This window comes from Myotis davidii, unplaced genomic scaffold, assembly GCF_000327345.1.
Source record: "Myotis davidii unplaced genomic scaffold, ASM32734v1 scaffold205, whole genome shotgun sequence".
Taxonomy (NCBI): Eukaryota; Metazoa; Chordata; class Mammalia; order Chiroptera; family Vespertilionidae; genus Myotis; species Myotis davidii.
Window position 1 is genome coordinate 2814641 of NW_006297573.1, and position 21474 is coordinate 2836114.

The window sequence follows — 21474 nt, forward strand, 5'->3', positions numbered from 1 at the left end:
TTTCCTCTGTATCCTTGCCAGCACTTCTCGTTTGTTTATTTATTGATGATAGCCATTTTGACAGATGTGAGCTGATACTACATTGTTGTTTTGATTTGCATCTCGCTGATAATTAGTGACTTTGAGCATGTTTTCATATGTTGAGCATGTTTTCATAGGTCTTCTTTTGAAAAGTATCTACTTAGGTCCTATGCCCATTTTTTTATTGGATCGTTTATATTCCTTTTGTTAAGTTGTATGAGTTCTCTGTAAATTTTGGAGATTAAACCCTTAGCTGAAATAGTATTGGCAAATATGTTCTCCCATGCAGTGGGCTTTCTTGTTGTTTTGTTGATGGTTTCTTTCGCTGTGCAGAAGCTTTTTATTTTGATATAGTCCCATTTGTTTATTTTCTCCTTAGTTTTCATTGCCCTTAGGAGCTGTGTCAGTAAAGATATTGCTACAACACATGTCTGATATTTGGCTGCCTATGAAGTCTTCTAAGATTTCTATGGTTTCCCGTCTTACATTTAAGTCCTTTAACCATTTTGAGTTTTTGTGTATGGTGTAAGTTGGTGGTCTAGTTTCATTTTTTTGCATGTATCTGAACAAATTTCCCAGCACCATTTATTGAAGAGACTGCCTTGACTCCATTGTATGCTCTTGCCTCTTTTGTCAAATATTAATTGAGCATAATGGCTTGGGTCGATTTCTGGATTCTCTTTTCTGTTCCATTGGTCTATATTTCTGTTCTTGTGCCAGTACCAGGTAGTTTTGAGAATCGTGGCTTTGTACTACAGCTTGATATCTGGTATTGTGATCCCTCCAACTTTGATCTTCTTTCTCAGGATTGCTGTGGCTATTTGGGGTCTTTTTTTTTTTTTTTATTCCAGATGAATTTTGGAGATTATTTTCTAGGTCTGTGAAATATGCCGTTGGTATTTTAACAGGGATTGCATTAAATCTGTAGATTGCTTTGGGTATAGTGGACATTTTAATGATGTTGATTCTACCAGTCCATGAACACAGTATGTTCTTCCATTTGTTTATATCTTCCTCTGTCTCTTTTTTCAGTGTCCTGTAGTTTTCTGAGTACAGGTCTGTAGTTTTCCAAGTACCAGTCTTTTACCTCCTTAGTTAAGTTTATTCCTAGGTTATCTTAATTTTTTTGGTGCAATGGTGAATGGGATTGTTTTTTTAGTTTCTCTTTCTCTGAGGTCATTATTGGTATATAAAAAAAGCCATAAGTTTCTGGTTGTTAATTTTGTATCCTGCTACCTTGCTGAATTTATTTATTAGGTCTAGTAGTTTTTTGATGGAGTCTTTGGGGTTTTCTACATATAGTATCATGTCATCTGCAAATATGAATGTGCCATGTATGTTTTAACTAAAGACCAGACAATATGTTGATGTAAGAAATGTCCAAACACATACAGAATGTTTTATAAGATTTTATTTGAGCCCAGTGGATGACAACTGTTGGAGAAAAGACATTAAATGCTGTGGAGAATAACAGTTTGCAGCTGTGTTTGTGCATTTGAAGTTAAGGAGGGAAGGTGAGAAAGATGTCATGGAGATGGGAGAGAGCCAGGCACGGACTGGATGAAAGGACAGTTACCAGGAGGTGCTCTCCTGAGGGTGGTCATGCTTATCTCAAAGGTGGGCTAACCCAGATGCATAGGAGCAATGGATGGCATTGCTTAAGATAAAGATAAGCCCTTTATTAAAGAAGTTATAGGCCTGGGGCCTACCTACCCACCAGGACTACACAGGTAGGAATTTATGATCAGAGCCTCCTGTGAGGTTCCTTTCAGTCACTCAATTTGGCCACATTTACTACAGATGCCTCTTTTTGTTCACAAATACAATTCCTAAAACAAGACATTGGAAAGAAATTTCTGTGAGCTGTTTCTCAGCCTTGGAGCAAACCTAAGTTAAGACAGAGCAGGAAACAGTGACCTCTCTCTTTGCTTTTTGGTTGTTGGGAATTTTTTGATTAATCCTTACTCATTATTGGTCTGTTCAAATTTCTTTATGATTCAATCTTTGTAGAATGTTTCCAGAAATTATCCATTTCTTGTAGTTTATCCAATTTGTTGGCATATGTTTGTTGATAATAGTCTATTATGATCCTTTGTATATCTGTGGTGTCAGCTATAATGTCTCCTCTTTCATTTATAATTTCTCTTTTGCTCTTGGTTAGTCTAGCTAAACGTTTAGTTTACCTTTGAAAACAATACTTCGCTCTATTGATCTTCCTTTCTCTTGTCTATTTTACTTATTTCTACTCTAGTAAATAATATTTCCTTACTTTGGTTAATTTGGGGCTTAGTTTGTTCTTTTTCTAATTCCTTGAGGTGTAAAGTTAGGTTGTTTGCTTTTTTTCTTCATATAGGCATTTACCGCAATACAGTTCCACCTTAGAACTGCTTTTGCTGCATCCCATAACTTTTGAGTATGTTATTTTCCATTTTTATTTGTCTCAAGAGATTTTTTAAAATTTCCCTTTTATCTCTTCTTTAACCCATAAGGAATGTGGTGTTTAATTTCTACATATTTGTGATTTTTCTACTTTTTTCCCTGTTATTGATATCGAGCTTCATACCCCTGAGGTCAGAACAACACCTGAGATTGTTTCAGTGTTCTTAAATCTGTTAAGGCTTGTTTTGTCACTCAATCTTTTTTTGTTTTTGCTTCTGCTATTGGTGTCATATCCAAGAAATCATTGCCAAATTTAATAACATGAAGCTTTCCATGTAAGCTTTTCCTTTTAGAGACTTATAGTTTTAGCTCTTACAATTAGGCCTTTGATCCATTTTGAGTTAATTTTTGTATATGGTGTTAGATAAGAATCTACTTCATTCTGTTACATGTGGATATCCAAGTATGTCAGTATTTTTGTTGAAAAGACTGTCCATTCCCCATTGAATAATCTTGACACTCGTTAAAAATCATTTAACCATGAACATATGTGGGGATTTATTTCTGGGATCTCTATTCTATTCCGTTCACCTGTTTGCCTGTTTTTATGCCAGTACCACACTGTTAAGATTACTATAGCTTTATAGTAAGTTTTGACATGATAAAGTGTGGGCCTTCTATTCTTGTTTCTTTATCACCTTCCAGCAACTTTTGGGGAGTCCCTTAATATGAATCTTAGGATGAGTTTTCATTTTCTGCAAAAAAGTTGGAATATTAATTGGGATTATTGAATCTGTAGATCAATTGGGGTAGTGTTGACACTTTAACAGTATTGTTTCTAATTCATGAACATGGGATGTATTTTCATTTATTTGTTGTCTTTAAATTTTTTCAACAATGTTTTGTAGTTTTTCAGTGTACAAGTACTTATCCTTGGTTCAGTTAATTCCTAAGTATTTTATTCTACTGGAATTGTTTTCTTTTTGTATTGTCCTTTGTTAGTATATACAAACACAACTGTTTTTTGCATGTTGATTTTTGTATCCTGAAATTCATTTATTAGTTCTAACAGTGTTGGTGTAATCTTCTTTACGTCATGTGCAAAAAGAGATAATTTTACTTTTTTGTTTCTAATTTGGATGCCTTTTATATCTTTTTCCTGCTTAATTGCTCTGGCTAGAGCTTCCAATACTGCGTTGAACAGAAGTGGTGAAGGCATCTTCGTCTTATTCTTGATCTTCAGATTTTCACCATTGAGTATAACATTGGCTTTTTCATCCATGACTTTTGTTATGGTAGTTTCCTTCTATTTCTAGTTTGCTGAGGATATTGAATTTTGTCAACTGCTTTTTCTGCATCAATTAAGATGATTATGTGTTTGTTTCATTTCTCTTTAAATGTTTGGTAGAATTCTCCAGTGAAGCCATTTTGTCCATTAGCATTATTCTGGCTAATGTAATATAGCTGTTAAGAAAGAAAGGGTTTCAGGCCTCATTCTAGCACATACTAAATGTACTTTTTAGTAAAAAAAATGTTGATAACTTTGTTTCTGGAAGTAAGTTATTAAATTTGTTTTTCTTGTGAAGATGAATTCTCTCCTGGTTTAAATGAGAAGGTTGTATAAGATGGCCTTTAATTGTCTTTCAGTTCTAAAGTTCAATGGTTCCAGAATAGTTTCTTAAAAACTTACTGAAAAAATAATAGGTGAAATGTGATAATTTTAATCAATATCCAGAAATATTTCATAACTTAATATCTTCATAGGTAGAAACATTAGTTTCTACAAGTTTTTACCACACTAGATTTATTGAAGAATAAGTATTTCTTTTTCATTTTTATTTTCTTGTACCTCTTATTAATTAAGTTCCTACTCTTTTGTTTTTGATAAATAGGCTGCCTCTAAGAATCAGACTTCACTCTTGGGAGAACCGCCAAAAGAAATCCGGCTGAGTAAAAATCCCTACTTAAACTTGGCCAGTGTGCTGCCCAGTGTGTGCTTATCATGTAAGTGAGAACTCAGTATTAACATTTTGGAGTTTCATTGAATACTTTCCATAATGAGTTTTACTTCAGTTCTTAATTTGATAGAAACAAATCATGCCTATTGACTAATTAAAGCCTAAATTATGATCCCGGTCTTTAAAATGAAAGAATAATTAAAATTAACCCTTAAAATGCATTTTACTTTAAGGAAGGCATCTTTTATAATATTTTATTAAGAATATAATTAATTTATTGAATTATAGAATCATTAAAAATAATTGGGCAGAAGAATTATTTGGCACAATAATTCTTTACAGATAGAATCATATTTCTAAAATAGAGGTTTAAACTTCTAAGTAATTTAATATATCTGGAGTACTAGCCAAATACACCACAAACATATGAGCTACTCAATGACAGAAGTAGAATTCTCATGTCCTTTTTTGGAGGGTCTCCTCAGGCCTTCAGTTCGTGTCAATTAACAATCTTAAGGGAAAATCACAACTGTGCTTACGCTGTACATATACTAGGATATTCACTAGAACATTGTTGTAAACAGTAAAAACTAGAAAGTGCCTTAAGGTCCGTTGACAGGAATGAATAGTTTGTCATAAAGTGGAATATTATGCAACTTTCCTTTTATAATCATGTACTAATGGAAAATGATCTCTAAAACAAATTAAGGGGAAAAAGCAAATGTATGTATAAAATGATTCCATTTGTTTATTTAAAGCTATATATTCTTACATGTACATATTTGAATGTGTAAATGGATAAAGTAAATCTGGGAAAATAAATTTAAAACTGTCACCCCTGGGGAAAAGAATAGGGTTGGTTGAGAAGAGATGAGAGATAAATTTTGTTTTTAATGTGCATTATCTTTATTTTATGGAGTATCCTTTTGAATCTAAACATTAATTTCTAATTTTTTAAAGCCAGAAAAAAAATTTAATACAATTTTACTACATCTACTATATTTTTAACTGGTCTAAAAATGGATAGTTACAGCTGTTACATTAACAAGAAAGGTTAGTTTACATTCTGTATGCCTTGTTTTAGAGATTATACATACATACATATGCATTTTTAAAAATATGTTTTTATTGATTTCAGAGAGGAAGAGAGATGGAGAGAAATAGAAACATCACTGATGAGAAACAATCACTGATCGGCTTGATCGATTGCCTCCTGCAGGCTCCCTACTGGGGATCGAGCCTGCAAACCCAGGCATGTGCCCTTGACCGGAGTCAAACCTGGGACCCTTCAGTCTGTAGGCCAACGCTCTATCCAATGAGCCAAACTAGCTGGGGCTAGACTTTTATTTTTTTAAATGTTTCCACCAAAATTATTTACCCATAGGGCAAACTTTCATTCAGTTATTTTAAATGACTAAGACAACATCATATACTGTATATATTTTTTCTCCTGGGGATAATGTAGATATTATATTCTGGCAAGCTAAAATTGGTGTTCTATTTGAAAATATGCTGAATTAATGAGTTTGTACTGTGTTTATAATGAACAATAAAGCAACCTAACTAAAATATATGTATTGATTTTGCCTTTAGCCCCGGCAAGTAAAACCACTCTACAGAAGACTGGAATTGCGAGCAACATTCTGGAGGCAATCTCTCAGGAAAATGAATCACAACACACATTGGAAAAGTGCATTGCATATTCTCAGCCTTTTGGTGATTATGCACAGGTAAATGAGTCTCAGATTTTGATGATATGTAGAAAAATTGGTTCAACCTCATATTGAGTTCACTGAGTATGAAATTGTGATTCCTATACTATCAGGGAAATTAAAATTGCACTGATCTACACATTATTTTTTTGCTCACCATTTGGAATTTTAGGACATATTCAAGAAATTGCTAAGTATCATTTTGCACTATTTACCTGGCATTGTTTACACTATTGGTTGGCAAACTACAGAACAAGTCCAGCCCACCATTTGTTTGGTAAATAAAGTTTTATTGGAATACGGCCAGGTTCATTCATTTAAACCTTGTCTGCAGTGCTGTTGTGCTACAGCAGAGAGTTGAGTAGTTCTAATAGAGAGTTATGGCTGCAGGGTTAAATATTTACAGTGTAGCTCTTTACAGAAAAACTCTGCTGACCTCTGATTAATCCCAGTACAGACCTGGCTAAGAACCCCAAGGAAATGCCTCTGTTGTTCACCACTGCTCATTTATGTAGAAACATGGTAACTACAGGCACTATCCTGCTAACTTTTAAACCAAACAGTCAATAACATGGAAAGTATTATATTTATAAATGTACCATACCATTACCTACTCATGTCAGTTTTGCTTTGCTTTTTTCCCCTTCAGTTTATTCTTAGTGGCTTTAACTGAGAATGTATGTCATGTTAGCAGTATACGATATGTAATCATGAGGGTCTGACGATGAACAATTCTGATTCCTTCTCGTTTCCCAGCGTAGTCAGCTTCTTCCCGCCTCTGTCCTCTCTGTGGGAGCAGTGCTTCCACTTTGATTTTCTGGGAGCAACTCTGTGTTTGTCTCCCCTGTCTCTAATGAACTTAGAAAAGGAAACCAGTGGGAATTCATTTAGAACAATTGATGCCTAGATATGCTTTTATGATAGGGTACTAGAAACGCAGGTCAAATAGACTGTAGAAATGGTGCAGCTGGATATTAGCAAAATATATAATAAGGGTCTCTTGTATACCTGTGGGAAAGGGAGAAATCTAGGTTGGATGATGATGTAATTAGGTGGCAGCTACTTATATTTAAGGGACAGCAGTCATGAAGGGACACAACCTAGAAGGCATTCTCTTACGTGTTTCATAAAACTTCATCTTTGTTCCCTTACTAGTTAACATTTTAAATAATGACATATGTAAGGACATTGGTTGTATGCTGGTTATATTTCTAGGTGACAAAAGCCAAGGAAATAATCAGGAATGTATAAAATCTTTCATGACTAGTTTATAGCTGTGAAAATTAGAAACAACCTAAATTTCCAACAATTTATAGGACTGAGTATACAAATTATGACATATTTATACCATGAAATACAATGCAAGTATTAAAAATTACATAAAGCAATATGTAAACACACAAAACATTTTATAATCAATTGTTAATTTTAAAAATTTATAAAATATAGTCCCTGTGCAATTTTTTTGTTTGTTTCTTTATAAGGAACAAAATTTATTTTTATAAACAGGAAGAAGCACAATAATTAAGATGTAGTTAAATGTATGATTTAAGTTTTAAAAGTTATTTTTTTCTACTTACCTTTCCTTTTATTTCACTTTTGGAATTAGCCTTGCTTTTCTCACTAGCAGTTTTATTAGATTATTGTGGTTTTGAACACTTAAATCCGCAGAAAGCCACTTTGCCATTTACATGTGGAGCACTTCTGTGATAAAGATGCCTCTTGCATCGCCAGCCCTCTTCCTGCCTCTCCCTTGCTTACCCAGAGATCCTGTGAGGGTGGGCCTCCCTGGATTCCGCGTTCCCGGGGCAGTCCCTGCTGTTTCCTCAGGCTTGTTCATAAAGTGAGATTTGTTCTTTCTCATGTTCTTTCCTCCTCATAAAGTAAACTTAATTAAATGTTACTCATGGAATAAAGTAACTAGTAAAAGGTGGTCATGTTTTATGAATCCTTCTATTTCCAGTGCTGAAATGGAGGAGGAGGTCTAAGGGAAGGAAACCAACATTTTTGCTTTGTTTTGAACACTTGCTACATGCTCTGCAATAAAAGCATTAAGTACACTTAACCATTTGTGAGCTTAAAATGACCGCCCGCATAATACAAGTGGAAAACATAAAGGGATAAATAATCTTTCCAAGTTCATGCAGTTAGGAAATGACTTCTCTGATTCCAAAGCCCACATTATGTTCATTATACCAGGGAGAAGTTTCTCCAGGCATGGGGTGGTGTTTTATAGAGACTGGTTGGTTGGTTGGTTGGTTGGTCGGTCGGTCGGTCTGCACTGGCTGCTGTGTGTAAAGATTAGGAGAAAAGGCTATGTCAAGATATAGATAGATATAATAATGCCTATTTCCAATAAAACTATCACCCTTAAAAATTCTAGTTGGCATCCAGTATTGGTGAGGTTGTTTGTGTCAGATTATTCCTCCTGCAGATAATTGTGACTAAATTATATTCAATATGAAAGAAAAACAGCTCTTGGTAGGCTCTGGAGAGTGACCGACAGCAGGCAGAAATGGAAGGGGAGTTAGTCCTTGAAAGAGGGAACCTGTACTGGATGAGACGTGTGTTTCTGTGGCTTTTTGACCCCCCCATCTCCCCTCTCCCCTCCCCCCATTTATGCAGAAAGGTACAGTCTTGCCAGCTGGTGGGATCAGAGGCCAGAGTTCAGGACTGTTTGCAAGGCTGAGAAGTAAGGGAGTAATTTCGGGAAAAGGGGTTTCATAAGAAGAAGCCTCAAAATCTCTGTGAACTCAGCCCAAGTGCACTTGACTGACTTGACTATGTTTGTGTGAGGGAGACTCCAGGGGACCTGGTGGAAAGCACAGATGGAAAGGAAGACCTGTGAAGAGATACACCTCCTCCCCAGCACAGAGGGGACAATATGGTGTTTGAGTTCAGAAAAGTTAACTCCTTACAACAAAAACCAACAGTCTTCAGAGGAAGATTATACAATCCACAGTCTCTATGATATATCATCTACAGTGTCCAGTAAACAAGAATTACTAGATAACTGAAAAAACAGAATGTGACCTGCCATTAAGAAGAAAGGACTCCAAGGAGACACAGATGTTGGTCTTAGTAGACAGTCTTATCTAAAACAACTACTATAAGTATGTTCAGGAACTTTAAAAAAATAAGGCCAAATGAACAGGTAGGGAATTTCAGGAAAAATACATTCTAAAAAAGAAGTATAGACTCTCTAGAATTGAAACATATGGGACGTGGAAAAAAAATACACTGTTTGGCCTTAGAGGAAGATTAGAGAAAGGAAGGGAAAATGGTTCAATTAACTTAGACAAATCAAGAGCAATAATTTGGTCTGAAGAACAGAGAGAAAGAGGTTGAAAACCAATGAACAGACCCTCAGGAATCAGAGGGACAATGTCAAGCAGTCTAACATAAGTATAATTGGAGTCTCAGGAGGAGAGGAGAAAGATAAATGGGGCATGAAATATTTGAAGAAATAATGGTAAAAAAAAACCAAAACTCCCCAAATTTGGTTTAAAAAAGACTTACAGATCTGAGAAGTTCAGAGACCTCCTCTCCAAAACAGGATAAAGAAAAGCAACATTTTAAAAAATCTAGGCACATTAGTTAATACGCTGAAAACCAAAGTTATAATGAGATTATTATGAAAGCAACCACAGAATAGTAACACACATTTTCTTGAGCTAGACTTTCTCAACCTTGGCACTAGTGACATTCTGGGCTGGGTACTTCTGTTGTGCAGGGCTGTCTTGTACATTGTTGGATGTTTAGCAGCATTCTTGTCTTCTACCCATTCGATCCCACCTCCCCCAACTGAGAACCACGTGTTAAAACAACTGGTTAATGTGGGTAAAATAAAAAGATAATATATTTTCTCTTTTAAAATTTATTTTAAAACAGCATCATGACAGAATATTGTGGGTTTGTAATGTTTGTAGATTTAATATATTTAACAACAGTACAGAAGACAAAATGAGGTGAGTGAAATTATGTTTGTGGGGGTTATTACATTAGAACAATATTAACTCTAAGTAGGCTGTGATAAATTATGGAGTACTTATTGTAATCCAGAAAGCAGTCGTTAAAAATTACAAAGAAGGATAGCTAAAATGTCAATCATTTTATTATCATGGAATTTTAAGAACCTTTGATTAAGTCAAAAATACCAGGAAAGGAGAGAAAAATAGGACGAATAGAAAACAAATAGCTAAGTGGTAAATCTCAATTGAATGATGATAATAGTTAAATGAAAATGGACTGTATGTCCAATTAAAACAAAGAGACTGTCAGAACAAGGTACAATTGTACATTTTTACCACTTCTATTCAACCTTTTACCTAAGGTTTTAGTGCAAAAAAGTTTTTAAAAGTATGAAATAGGAAAGTAAAAGTGAAAATGTCTCCTTGCATATGACATGATTCTTTACATTAAATTCTAAGAATCTGCAAAACAATCAGACTAATAAATAAACTTTGCAAAGTCACAAGATAGAAGGGCAATATGGAAAAAATGAATTGTATTTCTCTGGGACTCTTACAAGGCTATGTACATGTGTAGGATTGCACATGCTTAGGAAAGACCCTAAAATGAAGACAAAATTGTCAGTTCTCTGGCTGGGTTGAAGGGATGGCCCAACACACACACACACACACACAGCCCCTCAACAAAGTCTGGGAGCATTATTGGCTCCAGGTGTTAAAGGGAATCTCTGCCCAATCATCATCTGGTCACTAAGCTAACAGTACAGTCTTCAGTGACCACACACGACAAAGAAAACAGACTTTATATAATAGTTTTGAAAAGTCACTAAAACAACAAAGAGCAATAACAAATTTTTGAAGAGGGAGTGCAATCTGATTTCCAGAGTTGCCACATTATATTATTTTAAGTGGCCAGTTTCAACAAGAAAACCTGAGACATGCAAACAAGTAAAAATGTATGGCTCATACACTGGAAAAAGCAATTGAGAGAAACTCGTCCTAAGGAAGCCTACACATTGTAATTACTAGACAAAGACTTAAATCACCTATTCTAAGTATATTTAAAGAATGAAAGGAAACCATATCTAAGGAACTAAATGAAAGTATGAGAACAATGTCTCAAAAAATAGAAAATTTCAATGAGACAAATTATTTAAAAAGGATCAAATAGAAATTCTGGATTTGAAACGTAAAATAGCTGAAATGAAAAGTTTTCTAGGGCACAGCAGCAGATTTGAACAGGCAAAAAAAGGAATCAATATGTTTGGAAGAGAGGTCAATTGAAATTATACAGTCTGAAGAATAGATAAAGACAAGAAAAATGAACAATAACGTGTTGGTGAGGATGTGGAGAAATTGTTACCCTCATGCTTTGCTGGGGGAAATGTAAAATGCTGTGCTGCTTTGGAAAACAGTTTAGCAATTACTGAAGGTATTCAGTGCAGCGTTACCATATTAGCTAGGTATATTCCCAAGAGAACTGAAATATATGTCCACGCACAAAATTGTACATGAATTTTCATAGCAGCATTATTCATAATAGCCAAAAGGGAAACAAATCAAGTGTGCATCAATTGATGAGTAAACAAATGTGGTATATCCATAAATGGAATATTATCCAGCCATAAAAGGAATTGGTGTTCTGATCCTTGTCACAACATGGTTGAGCCTTGAAAGCATGATGCTAAGTGAAGTAAGCCAAATTATGAAAGTTCACATATTGTGTGATTCCATGTACTGGTATATGAAATGTCAGGAACACACAAATCTACAGAGAGAGTAAAGAGATGGTGGTGACTAGGGGTCAGAGGAATTGGGAGTTGAGTGACTACTAACAGGTACAGGGTGTCTCTTTGGAATGATGACACATTAGATACTAGATTTAGGTGTTTAAAAATACCTGGAATTAGGTTGTGGTGATGGTTGCACAACTTTGTCAATATCAACAAATATTGGACTCTAATTTTAAAAAACAAGAGGTCCTAAAAGTATCTATTGATAAGCAAACAAGTGAAACCATTTATTCCAGATCTAGTTATCATTAAAAACTAAAATGGCTACCCCTCCCATTTCTCTAGTTGATTATAATTAGCGATAATTGCCATTGAGCTTCAGTTATTTTCTCAAAAACTGCATTTCTTAAATATTTGAACGGTTATTGAAAAAAATCAGAAATAGATTATTTTTTAAAAAGTTTAAAATTTGTACTTGCTCTAGCAGTGATAATAGCATTATAGCCGCCTATATAATCCTATTAGTTTGAATGTGCCAGTGGAGTTTGACATGTCAGGTTTGAGATGGAGATAAATAGGTACATCTATGTCAGATGGTTGGAAGAAGCTCACCTAAAGGGAGCAAATTCACTGGATATTTTTAAACACCTAAATCTAATATCTAATTATAATGTCACAAACATTCCTCCCCCTTCTTTTAGGAAATAGGTAAAATAAGTCAATTTCTTTTAAGCAACTTTTCATTTTGACTTGATCATTAGTTTTAATAATGTAAGCAGTGATTTTCAACCTTTTCCATGTCATGGCACACATAAACTAAATACTAAAATTCTGTGGCACACCAAAAAAATGTATATTTTGCGCCACCTCCCCAAAAAAACAAACCATAGGTTAATTTTGATTCATTCACACCATATGGCTATTGTGTTTGTTGTAATTTTTTTTTTTTATTTGACAATTTAAGGCAGTGGTTCTCAACCTTCCTAATGCCGTGACCCTTTACTACATAGTCAGGTTGCATGTTTTTAAAATGCTTGTAGCACACTGTTTGAAAATTGCTGGTGTAAAGAATAACATAAGAATTACCTCAGCTGTTTCATATGACTGTTCACACTGTGGGTTTTTTGTTTTGTTTTGTTTGTTAATTCCCACCCAAGGATATTTTTTCATTGATTTTTTTTTTTTTTTTTTTAGAGAGAGTGGAAGAGAGTGGGAAAGACAGAGAGAAACATCATTGTGAGAAAAGCACATCCATTGGTTGCCCCCTGTACGCGCCCCAACTGCAACCGCTGTACGTGCCCTTGGCCGGAATCAAACCTTTGGTCCGCAGGCTGACACTCTGTCCACTGCGCCAAACCCGTTAGGGCGGTTTGTTGTTTTGTTTTTGTTTTTCATTGAACACTGGTCATACTGGGTTGCTCTTTGCTATGCTGTACATTAGGAGAATACTACTTACCTGGGTATTGTAATCTTTTGTTCCTTTTGGTCAACAAGGCATCTCTCCTGCCAGGAAGCTGGCTGCCTTTTTCAGCGAATCAGCTACAGAATGTGTGAAAAGATGGTGTGATGAGGAAAGAGGAAACAAAAAAAGGAAAGGTGTATAGGATGCTTGGTCCTGTCCTTTATTGCCTAATGCTGCCACCTAGTGGGAAAATAATGCAGTGAGCCTTGCCAAAAAGATTTTTGTGTGGACTGTGATAGATCTCCATCTTGTGGCAAACACTAACTATATACAGTATTTTTAAAAACCTAAACCCACTTTAAACAATAATTGTGAAACCACAGATTATTTTTATATCAATCCTAGATAACAACTTGGAAAGCACTTTTAAAAAATGAGTTTTGCTAAAAATTGTAGTTAAGAAAAGCAAACTTTTGAAATTTATTTTAACTTACCCTTATTACTTTATTTATAGAACAATACTGTGCTCACTACCGAATTTATTTATCTATTTTTGTTAATCCTCACTCAAGGATATTTTTCCATTGATTTTTTTTTTTAGAGAGAGAAGGAAGGGGGAGAGACAGGAAACATCTATGTGAAAGACGCATCAATTGGTTGCCTCCCGCACCCAACCAGGGCCGGGGATGGAGCCTGTAACTGAGGTATATGTCCTTGACCCGGAATCAAACCTGGAACCCTTTAGTCTGCGGGCTGACACACTGAGCCAAACTGGGTAGGGCCTAAGTTTATTTTTTTAATTAAATTTATTGGGGTGAAATTGTTTAACAGGATCATATAGGTTTCAAGTGCACATTTCTATGAGGCGTGATCTTTAGCCCCATTTTACCTTTTCTAAGTTTTGTCTCTTTAGTGGAGTCATATTTGATGGCGAACCTAAAAAGAACTCTACCAGTTTTTCTAGAATCTCAACCGAACCCTTAATATCCCTTTCTTATAGTTCCAAGTTCAGCTTTTGTCTTTTCTGCATTATTAGGCACAGTTCATTTCTAAAATTTTATTTAAACATAATTTTCCCAATGTTAAAATGTTTTTAAACCAACATGCTTCATTTTGTAATATTAATAATAAAAATTTTGTTACACACACACACACACACACACAGGTGTTTTCAATTCTCATGCTCGAGTATTTAAATCATTTTGAGGTGATGTATGATGTCAGCTGAGGGTCAGTTTCATTCTTTTGCATATGGCTGTTAAGTTTCCCCAGCACCATTTATTGAGGAGACTGTCCTTCCCCATTGTACATTCTTGGCTCCTTTACCATAAATTAATTAACCATTTATGTGTGGATTTATTTCTGGCCATTTTATTCTGTTCCATGTGTCTGTATTTTTTTTATGCCATACTGTTTTGATTACTGTAGCTTTGTCAGACAGTTTGAAATCAGGATGCGGGATGCCTCCAAAGTTGTTGTTTTTCAAGATTGCTTTGGCTACTTGGAGTGTTCTGTAGTTCCACACAAATTTTAGGATTATTTGTTCTAGTACTGTGAATAATGCCTGTAGAATTTTGATAGGGATTGAATTGAATCTGCAGAATACTTTGGATAACATGGACATTTTAATACTAATTTTTCCACTCCATGAGTACAGACTATCTTTTCATTTATTTGTGTTGTCTTCAGTTTTTATTTCATCAGTGTCTTACACTTTTCATTGTACAGATCTTTCATCTCCTTAGTTAAATTTATACTTGTTTTTTATTCTTGATGGTATCATAACTGGAATTTTCTTAGTTTTTCTTTCTGATAGTCATTATTAGTGTATAGAAAAGCAACTGATTTTCATATACCCATTTAGTATCTTGTAACTTTACTGAAATCATTTATTAGTCCTAACAGTTTTTTGGAGGAGTCTTTAGGATTTTCTTTGTATAATACCATGTTATCTACAAATAGTGACAATTTTACCTCTTGCTCTCCAATTTGGGTACATTTATTTATTTATTAGCTTAATTGCTCTAGCAAGGGCTTCCAAACCTATGTTGAATGAAAGTGTCAAAAGTGTGCATCCTTGACTTGTTCCTAATCTTGGAAGAAAAGCTGTTAGCTTTTCACTGTTGAGTCTGATGTTATTTGTGGGCTGGCCGCATGTGGCCTGTATCGTGTTGAGGTACATTCCCTTTATACCCTCTTTGTTGAGGGTTGTTAATCATGAAAGGATGGTGAATTTTTTCAAATGCTTTTTCTGCACCTATTAAGATGATCATGGTTTTGTCAATGCGGTGTATCACATTGATTGATTTGTAAATGTTGAACCATTCTTGTACTATTCCTGGAGTAAATCCTATGTGATCATGGTGTATGATCCTTTTAATGTTTTGTTGAATTCAGTTTCCTAATTATTTTGTTGAGGATTTTGCATCTGTGTTCATCAAGGATATTTGCCTGTGACATTCTTTTCTTGTAATGTCCTTGTTTGGTTTTGCCTTGTTTATTTTTTGGAAGACTTTTAGAAGGATTGGTACCAATTCTTCTCTAAATATTTGGTAGCATTTGCCAGTGAAGTCATCTGGTCCTGGACTTTTGTTTGTTGGGAGGTTTTGATTACTGACTTAATCTCATTACTAGTAATCAGTCTGCTCATACTTTGTAGCTCATGATTCAGTCTCAGAAGGTTGTGTGTTTCTAGGAATTTATCCATTTCTTCTAGGTTGTCCTTTTGTTGGCCTATGAGTGCTCATAGTGGTCTGTTATGATCCTTTGTATTTCTTTTATATCACTTGTAACATCTGTTTCGGTTCTGATTTTATTTGAGTCCTCTGTCTTTTTTTGTGATCAGTCTAACTAAAAGTTTGTCTATTTTATTTTTTTAAAAACCAGCTTAGTTTCATTAATCTTTTCTGTTATCTTTTTAGTCTCTATTTCTGCTCTGGTCTTTATTTTTTTCCTTCTACTTTGGACTTTGTTCTTCTTTTGCTTTATTCACTGAAGTGTAAAGTTAGATAGAGTGTTTATGTGAGATATTCCTTTTTTCTTAATGTAAGCATTTATTACTGTGAACTTTTAAATCCTCACTTAAAGATATGCTTTTTTTAAAAAAAATTGATTTTAGAGAGAGAGGAAGGGAGAGAAAAAGAGAGGAAAGAGAAACATCCATGTGAGAAAGAAACATCTACCGGTTGCCTCCCATCCGGGCCCTGACTGGAGACTGAACCCACAACCTAGGTACGTGCGTGCCCTTGACTGGAAATCAAACCCACACCCTTTTGGTGCCTGGGATGATGCTCTCTTACACCCACTGAGCCACCCGGTGGGGCAGAACTTACCTGTGAGAACTGCTTTTGTGTCAGAAGTGTTGGTATATTGTATTTCCATTTTCATTTGCCAAAAGGTATTTTTAAAATATTCCTTTAATTTTTTGACTCATTGGTTGTTCAGGAGCATGTTGTTTCTTTTCACATTTTAAAATTTTCAGTTTTCTTTTTGTAATTGTTTTCTATTTTCCTACCATTGTGGTCAGAAAATATGCTTGGTATGATTTCAGTCTTCCTAAATGTATTGAGACCTGTTTTGTGGCCTAACATATGATCTATCCTGGGGCATGTTCTGTGTGCACTTGAGAAGAACATGTATTAGGTTGCTTTGGGGTGGAACGTTCTGTATACGTCTGTCAGGACCATCCATTTCAATGGGCAGTTTAAGGCCAATTTCCTTTTTTATTTTCCTTCTGGATGATCAATCCAGAAATGAAATACAGGTGTTAAAGTTCCCTGCTATTATTGTTCACTATTTCCACACGTTTCTGCTGAAAATCTGTTGACAGTCTAATGGGGGTTGTCTTGTACTTAGTTATTTTTCTCTTGGTGCTTGTAAGATGCTGTCCTTGTCTTTAACGTTTGCACTTGAATTATAACATCTTGGCGTGGGTCTCTGTGTTTATTTTGTCTTGAAATCTCTGTGATTCCTAGATCTGGATATCTGTTTTCTTCCCCAGGTTAGAAACATTTTCAATCAGTATTTCCTCAAATTAAGTTTTCTTCCTCTTTCCCCTTTCTTCTCCTTCTGGAGCCCCTATAATGCAGCTGTTGATCTGCCTGATGTTGTTCCATAACCCACTTAAGCTTTCTTCACCTTTGTGCATTTTGCTATTCTGATTGGATGAGTTCCACTGCCCTTTTCAGGTTCACTGTTCCTTTCTTCTGCTCATGTGGTCTGTGTTGAACCTTGCTATTGAATTTCTCAGCTCTGTGATTTCTGTTCAGTACTTTCTTATATTTTCTCTTTGTTGAAATTTTCACATTGTTCACCCATTTTTCTTTTGAGTTTGGTGAACATCTTTATGACTGTTATTTTGAACCCTTTTCAGGTAATTCACTTATCTCTATTTTATTAAGGTCTTTTTTTGTTGTTCTTTCATTGGAATTGATTCCTCTATTTTCCTTGATTCTCTGTGTTAGTTTCTATGCATTACATAAAACAGTCACCTCTCCCAATCTTGAAGTGGCCTAGTGTCAGAAAAGAACCTTATCATTCAACCCTGCCCTGGCTCTTTCTTGTCTTCAAAACTTTGTGATTATCCAAGTAGCCTACTTCACTCTTCATGGCTCCCAGTAGTTGAAGTTGTGTGAAAACCTATCAGTTTCCCAACGGGGAAAGTCTCATTCAGCACCTACATTCAGACACTCAAGCAGTAACTTTGAGGATTAGAATATACCTATTTCAGGGGAAGACTGGGAGATGGGCATGTCTGTCTGCCCCCTCTGCACTGAGCCCTGAGGTGGCAAACTGTTTATTTGCCACCATCCTGTTGAACCCATGAACACAAGCTCTGCTAGCCACCAGAGCCAGGCGACCAAGACGTATCCTTTGGGTGGCCGCTGCAAATCCCAGACATGCACACAAGCTCCTTTCCCAGAGACACTGACAACCTGCAGGGACGCAGATGGAGAGCAGAAGATGGTGCTGGCCGCCTCCATTTCGGAGATTATCTCAGCAGTTCTGTAGATGCCTGTTAAAGTAGATGCCTAGCCCTCAGGCTTTCCTGTGGATGCATGCCCCATGACTTTCCAAGCTAGATGTTTTGAGAGCTCATCTCTCAGGTGCATATGTGGGGTTCAGACCCTTTGCTCCTCAGGGAGAAGCTCAGGGTTGTGAGTTCCCTCCTAGTTATGGTTGTCACACTGAAGGTGGGGTTTATGGCGAGATGGTGTCTCAGTTTCTCTACACTTTCTGATATAGGTGTTTTTCTCATTTGCCTAATGTGTAGGAGTGTCTTACCTAGTTCTTGGGTTTCTTTCAGAGGCAATGCCTCCACCTGTAGCTGTAGGCGAGTTCAAGATCTTCCTACATCACCATCTTGGACTAGACCCACAAGGAGTCTCTTGTACCCATCAACTCAGTCTCAACAGTTACCACATCCTGGACAGGATCCTTTCCCCTGTACTCCCACCTGCTCCTTTCGTCATTATTTCAGAGCAAACCTCAGATATATTTACACACTTTATTACCAGGGAAAGAATTGAGCCAGGAATCAAAGCCAAATTCTTTGTTAATCTGGGTTTTCTTTTGTGAGACATTCCTACAAACCTTTATGTGAAGGAGGATTTTATTCAACTGTCACAACAGTAGACTATACCAAAATAGATTCCTTACTTTCAGTCATGTCTTCCCTAGTTTTTAAAGAAGTTTTTCTATTTTTCCAGCTTTATTGAGGTATATTTGACAAAATTGTAAGATACTGAAAGTGTGCAACATAATGATTTGATATATGTAAACCTTATGAAAGGAGGTTGACAGTCATCACCTTCTATACTTTTTGGGGGGGCAACGGGGAGCTCAGCAAGTTTTAATTATACAACACACTGTTATACAACAGTGGTCACCAGGTTATACATTAAATCCTCAGAGCTTATTCATCCTATAACTGAAAAGTTTATACCCTTTTACCAACCTCTCCCTAGTTCCCTCACCCCCCAGCCTTTGGCAGTTTCTATGAAGTTGACTTTTTCTTTTTATTCTACTTATAAGTGATACTGTATGGTATTTGTCTTTTCTCTGTGTGGCTTATTAACTGAATTCCATCAAATTTCATTTGTGTTGTCTCAAGTGCAAAATTTCCTTCTTTTTGAAGATTAAACAATATTCCTGTATGTTTGTATGTATATAATATTTTCTTTATCCATTTATCTGACAATGGGCACTTAGTTTGTTTCCATACCTTGGCTACTGTAAATAATACTGATATGAAAATTGGAGTACAGATATCTCTTCAGGATAATGATTTTGTTTTCAAAGGAAAACAGTATACTCAGTATGGGATTGTTGGGTCATATAGTAGTTCCATTTTTAATTTCTTGAGGAATCTCCATGGTGTTGTCCGTAGTGGTTGTACAAGTTTACATTCTAACCAACAGTGTACAAGGGTTCTTTTTTCACCCCATACTCACCAACATTTATCTCTTGTCTTTTTTATAATAGACTTCCTAACAGGTGTGAGGTGATTGTGATTTGCATTTCCCTGATGATTAGTGACACTGAGTTCTTTTCATGTGCTCAGTCCTGTTGGCCATTTGTATGTCATCTTTGGGAAAAAAATGTATATTTAGGACAGTGATGGCAAACCTTTTGAGCTCAGCGTATCAGCATTTTGAAAAACCCTAACTTAACTCTGGTGCCGTGTCACATATAGAAATATTTTGATATTTGCAACCATAGTAAAACAAAGACTTACATTTTTGATATTTATTTTATATATTTAAATGCCATTTGACAAAGAAAAATCAACCAAAAAAATGAGTTCGCATGTCACCTCTGACACACATGTCATAGGTTCGCCATCACTGATTTAGGACCTTTCCCCTTTTTAAAATCAGGTTGTTTTTTGCTATTGAGTTGTGTGAGTTATGTATGTTCCCTGTATTTTCTGAGTATCATCCCCTTATATGTGGTTTGCAGATATTTTCTCCCAGCCTGTAAGTGGACTTTTCATTTTGTTGATGGGCTGCCTTTGCTGTGCAGAAGCTATTTGATTTTATTTTATCTCACCAGTATTTTTGCTTTTGTTGCCTATGCTTTGGTGTCAAATCCAAAAAAATCATGGCCAAGACCAATGTCAAGGGGAGCTTACTCCTAGTTTTCTTTTAGTAGTTTTATGGTTTAAGATCTTACATTTAGGTACTTAATTCATTGAGTTAATTTTTGTGTATGTTGTAAGATAGTGATCCAGTTTTATTCTTTTGCATGTGGTTATCCAGTTTTCCACCATTTATTGAAGAAACTGTCCTTATTGTATATTCTTGGCTCCTCTGTCATAAATTGAGTATAGATGCAATGGTATTTCTGGTCTCTCTATTCCATTGATTTTTGTGTCTGTTTTTATGCAAATACCATACTATTTTGATTACTATTGCCTTGTAATAGTCTTAAATCAGAAAGAGTGATGTCTCCAGCTATGGTTTTTTTCAAGATTGGAGTCTTTTGGGGTTCCATATTTTAGGACTGTTTATTCCACTGCTGTAAAAAATACCAATTAAATTTCATAGGGATTGCTATGGGTAGTTTGGATATGTTAATATTAATTCTTCCAATTAATGAACACTAAATATTTTTAAATTGATTTGAGAGAGAGGAAGGGAGAGAAAGAGGGAAACATCAATCAGTTGCCTCCTGCACACACCTGACCAGGGATTGAACCCACTATGTGGATATGTGCCCTGACTGGGAATCAAGCCTGCCACCTAATGTGACAATGCTCCAACCGAGCCACACCGGCCAGGGCTGAGCACAGAATATTTTGTCATTTATTGTGTCCTCTAATTTCTTTCATCAATGTTATTGTTTTCAGTGTGTAGATTTCTCACCTCTGAGGTATTGTATTGGTTTTGATATATATATCCTAATAAAAGAGAAACATGGTAATTAGCCGTACCTCCGCTACCCTTTCCATTGGCTAATCAGGGTGATATGCAAATTAACTGCCAGCCAAGATGGTGGCCGGCAGCCAGGCAGCTTGAAGCAAACATGAGGCTTGCTTGCTTCAGTGACGGAGGACTCCAATGTTTCCCGCCTGCCTTGCCGGCCTCTGAGCTTGCAGTTTGAAACATTGTTACAAATATAGAAGCTAAACAAAACCCCAGAAACCTGCTTTCAGCCAGCTGGAATCTCAGAGCTGTTGCTGAAACAGTGTTTCGATTAGAGAACCCAAACAAACCCGATACCTGCTTTCAGCAGCTGAGGCCTAGAGCTGGAGCCAAGCCTCAGAGCTAAAGCTGGCCCAGCATACAACAAAAAAGA

The 21474-nt window shown here is 35.9% G+C and overlaps 1 protein-coding gene across 1 annotated transcript in view; it reads left to right on the plus strand.

The window, feature by feature from the left end:
* The window catches only part of RAVER2 (ribonucleoprotein, PTB-binding 2), a 77885-nt gene that overhangs the window by 50539 nt on the left and 5872 nt on the right, over positions 1–21474 (plus strand). Inside the window, exons 10-11 of the mRNA XM_006773237.2 lie at positions 4293–4404; positions 5952–6088. Coding sequence (XP_006773300.1) covers positions 4293–4404; positions 5952–6088 — 249 coding nt within the window. The remainder of the gene's footprint in view (positions 1–4292; positions 4405–5951; positions 6089–21474) is intronic.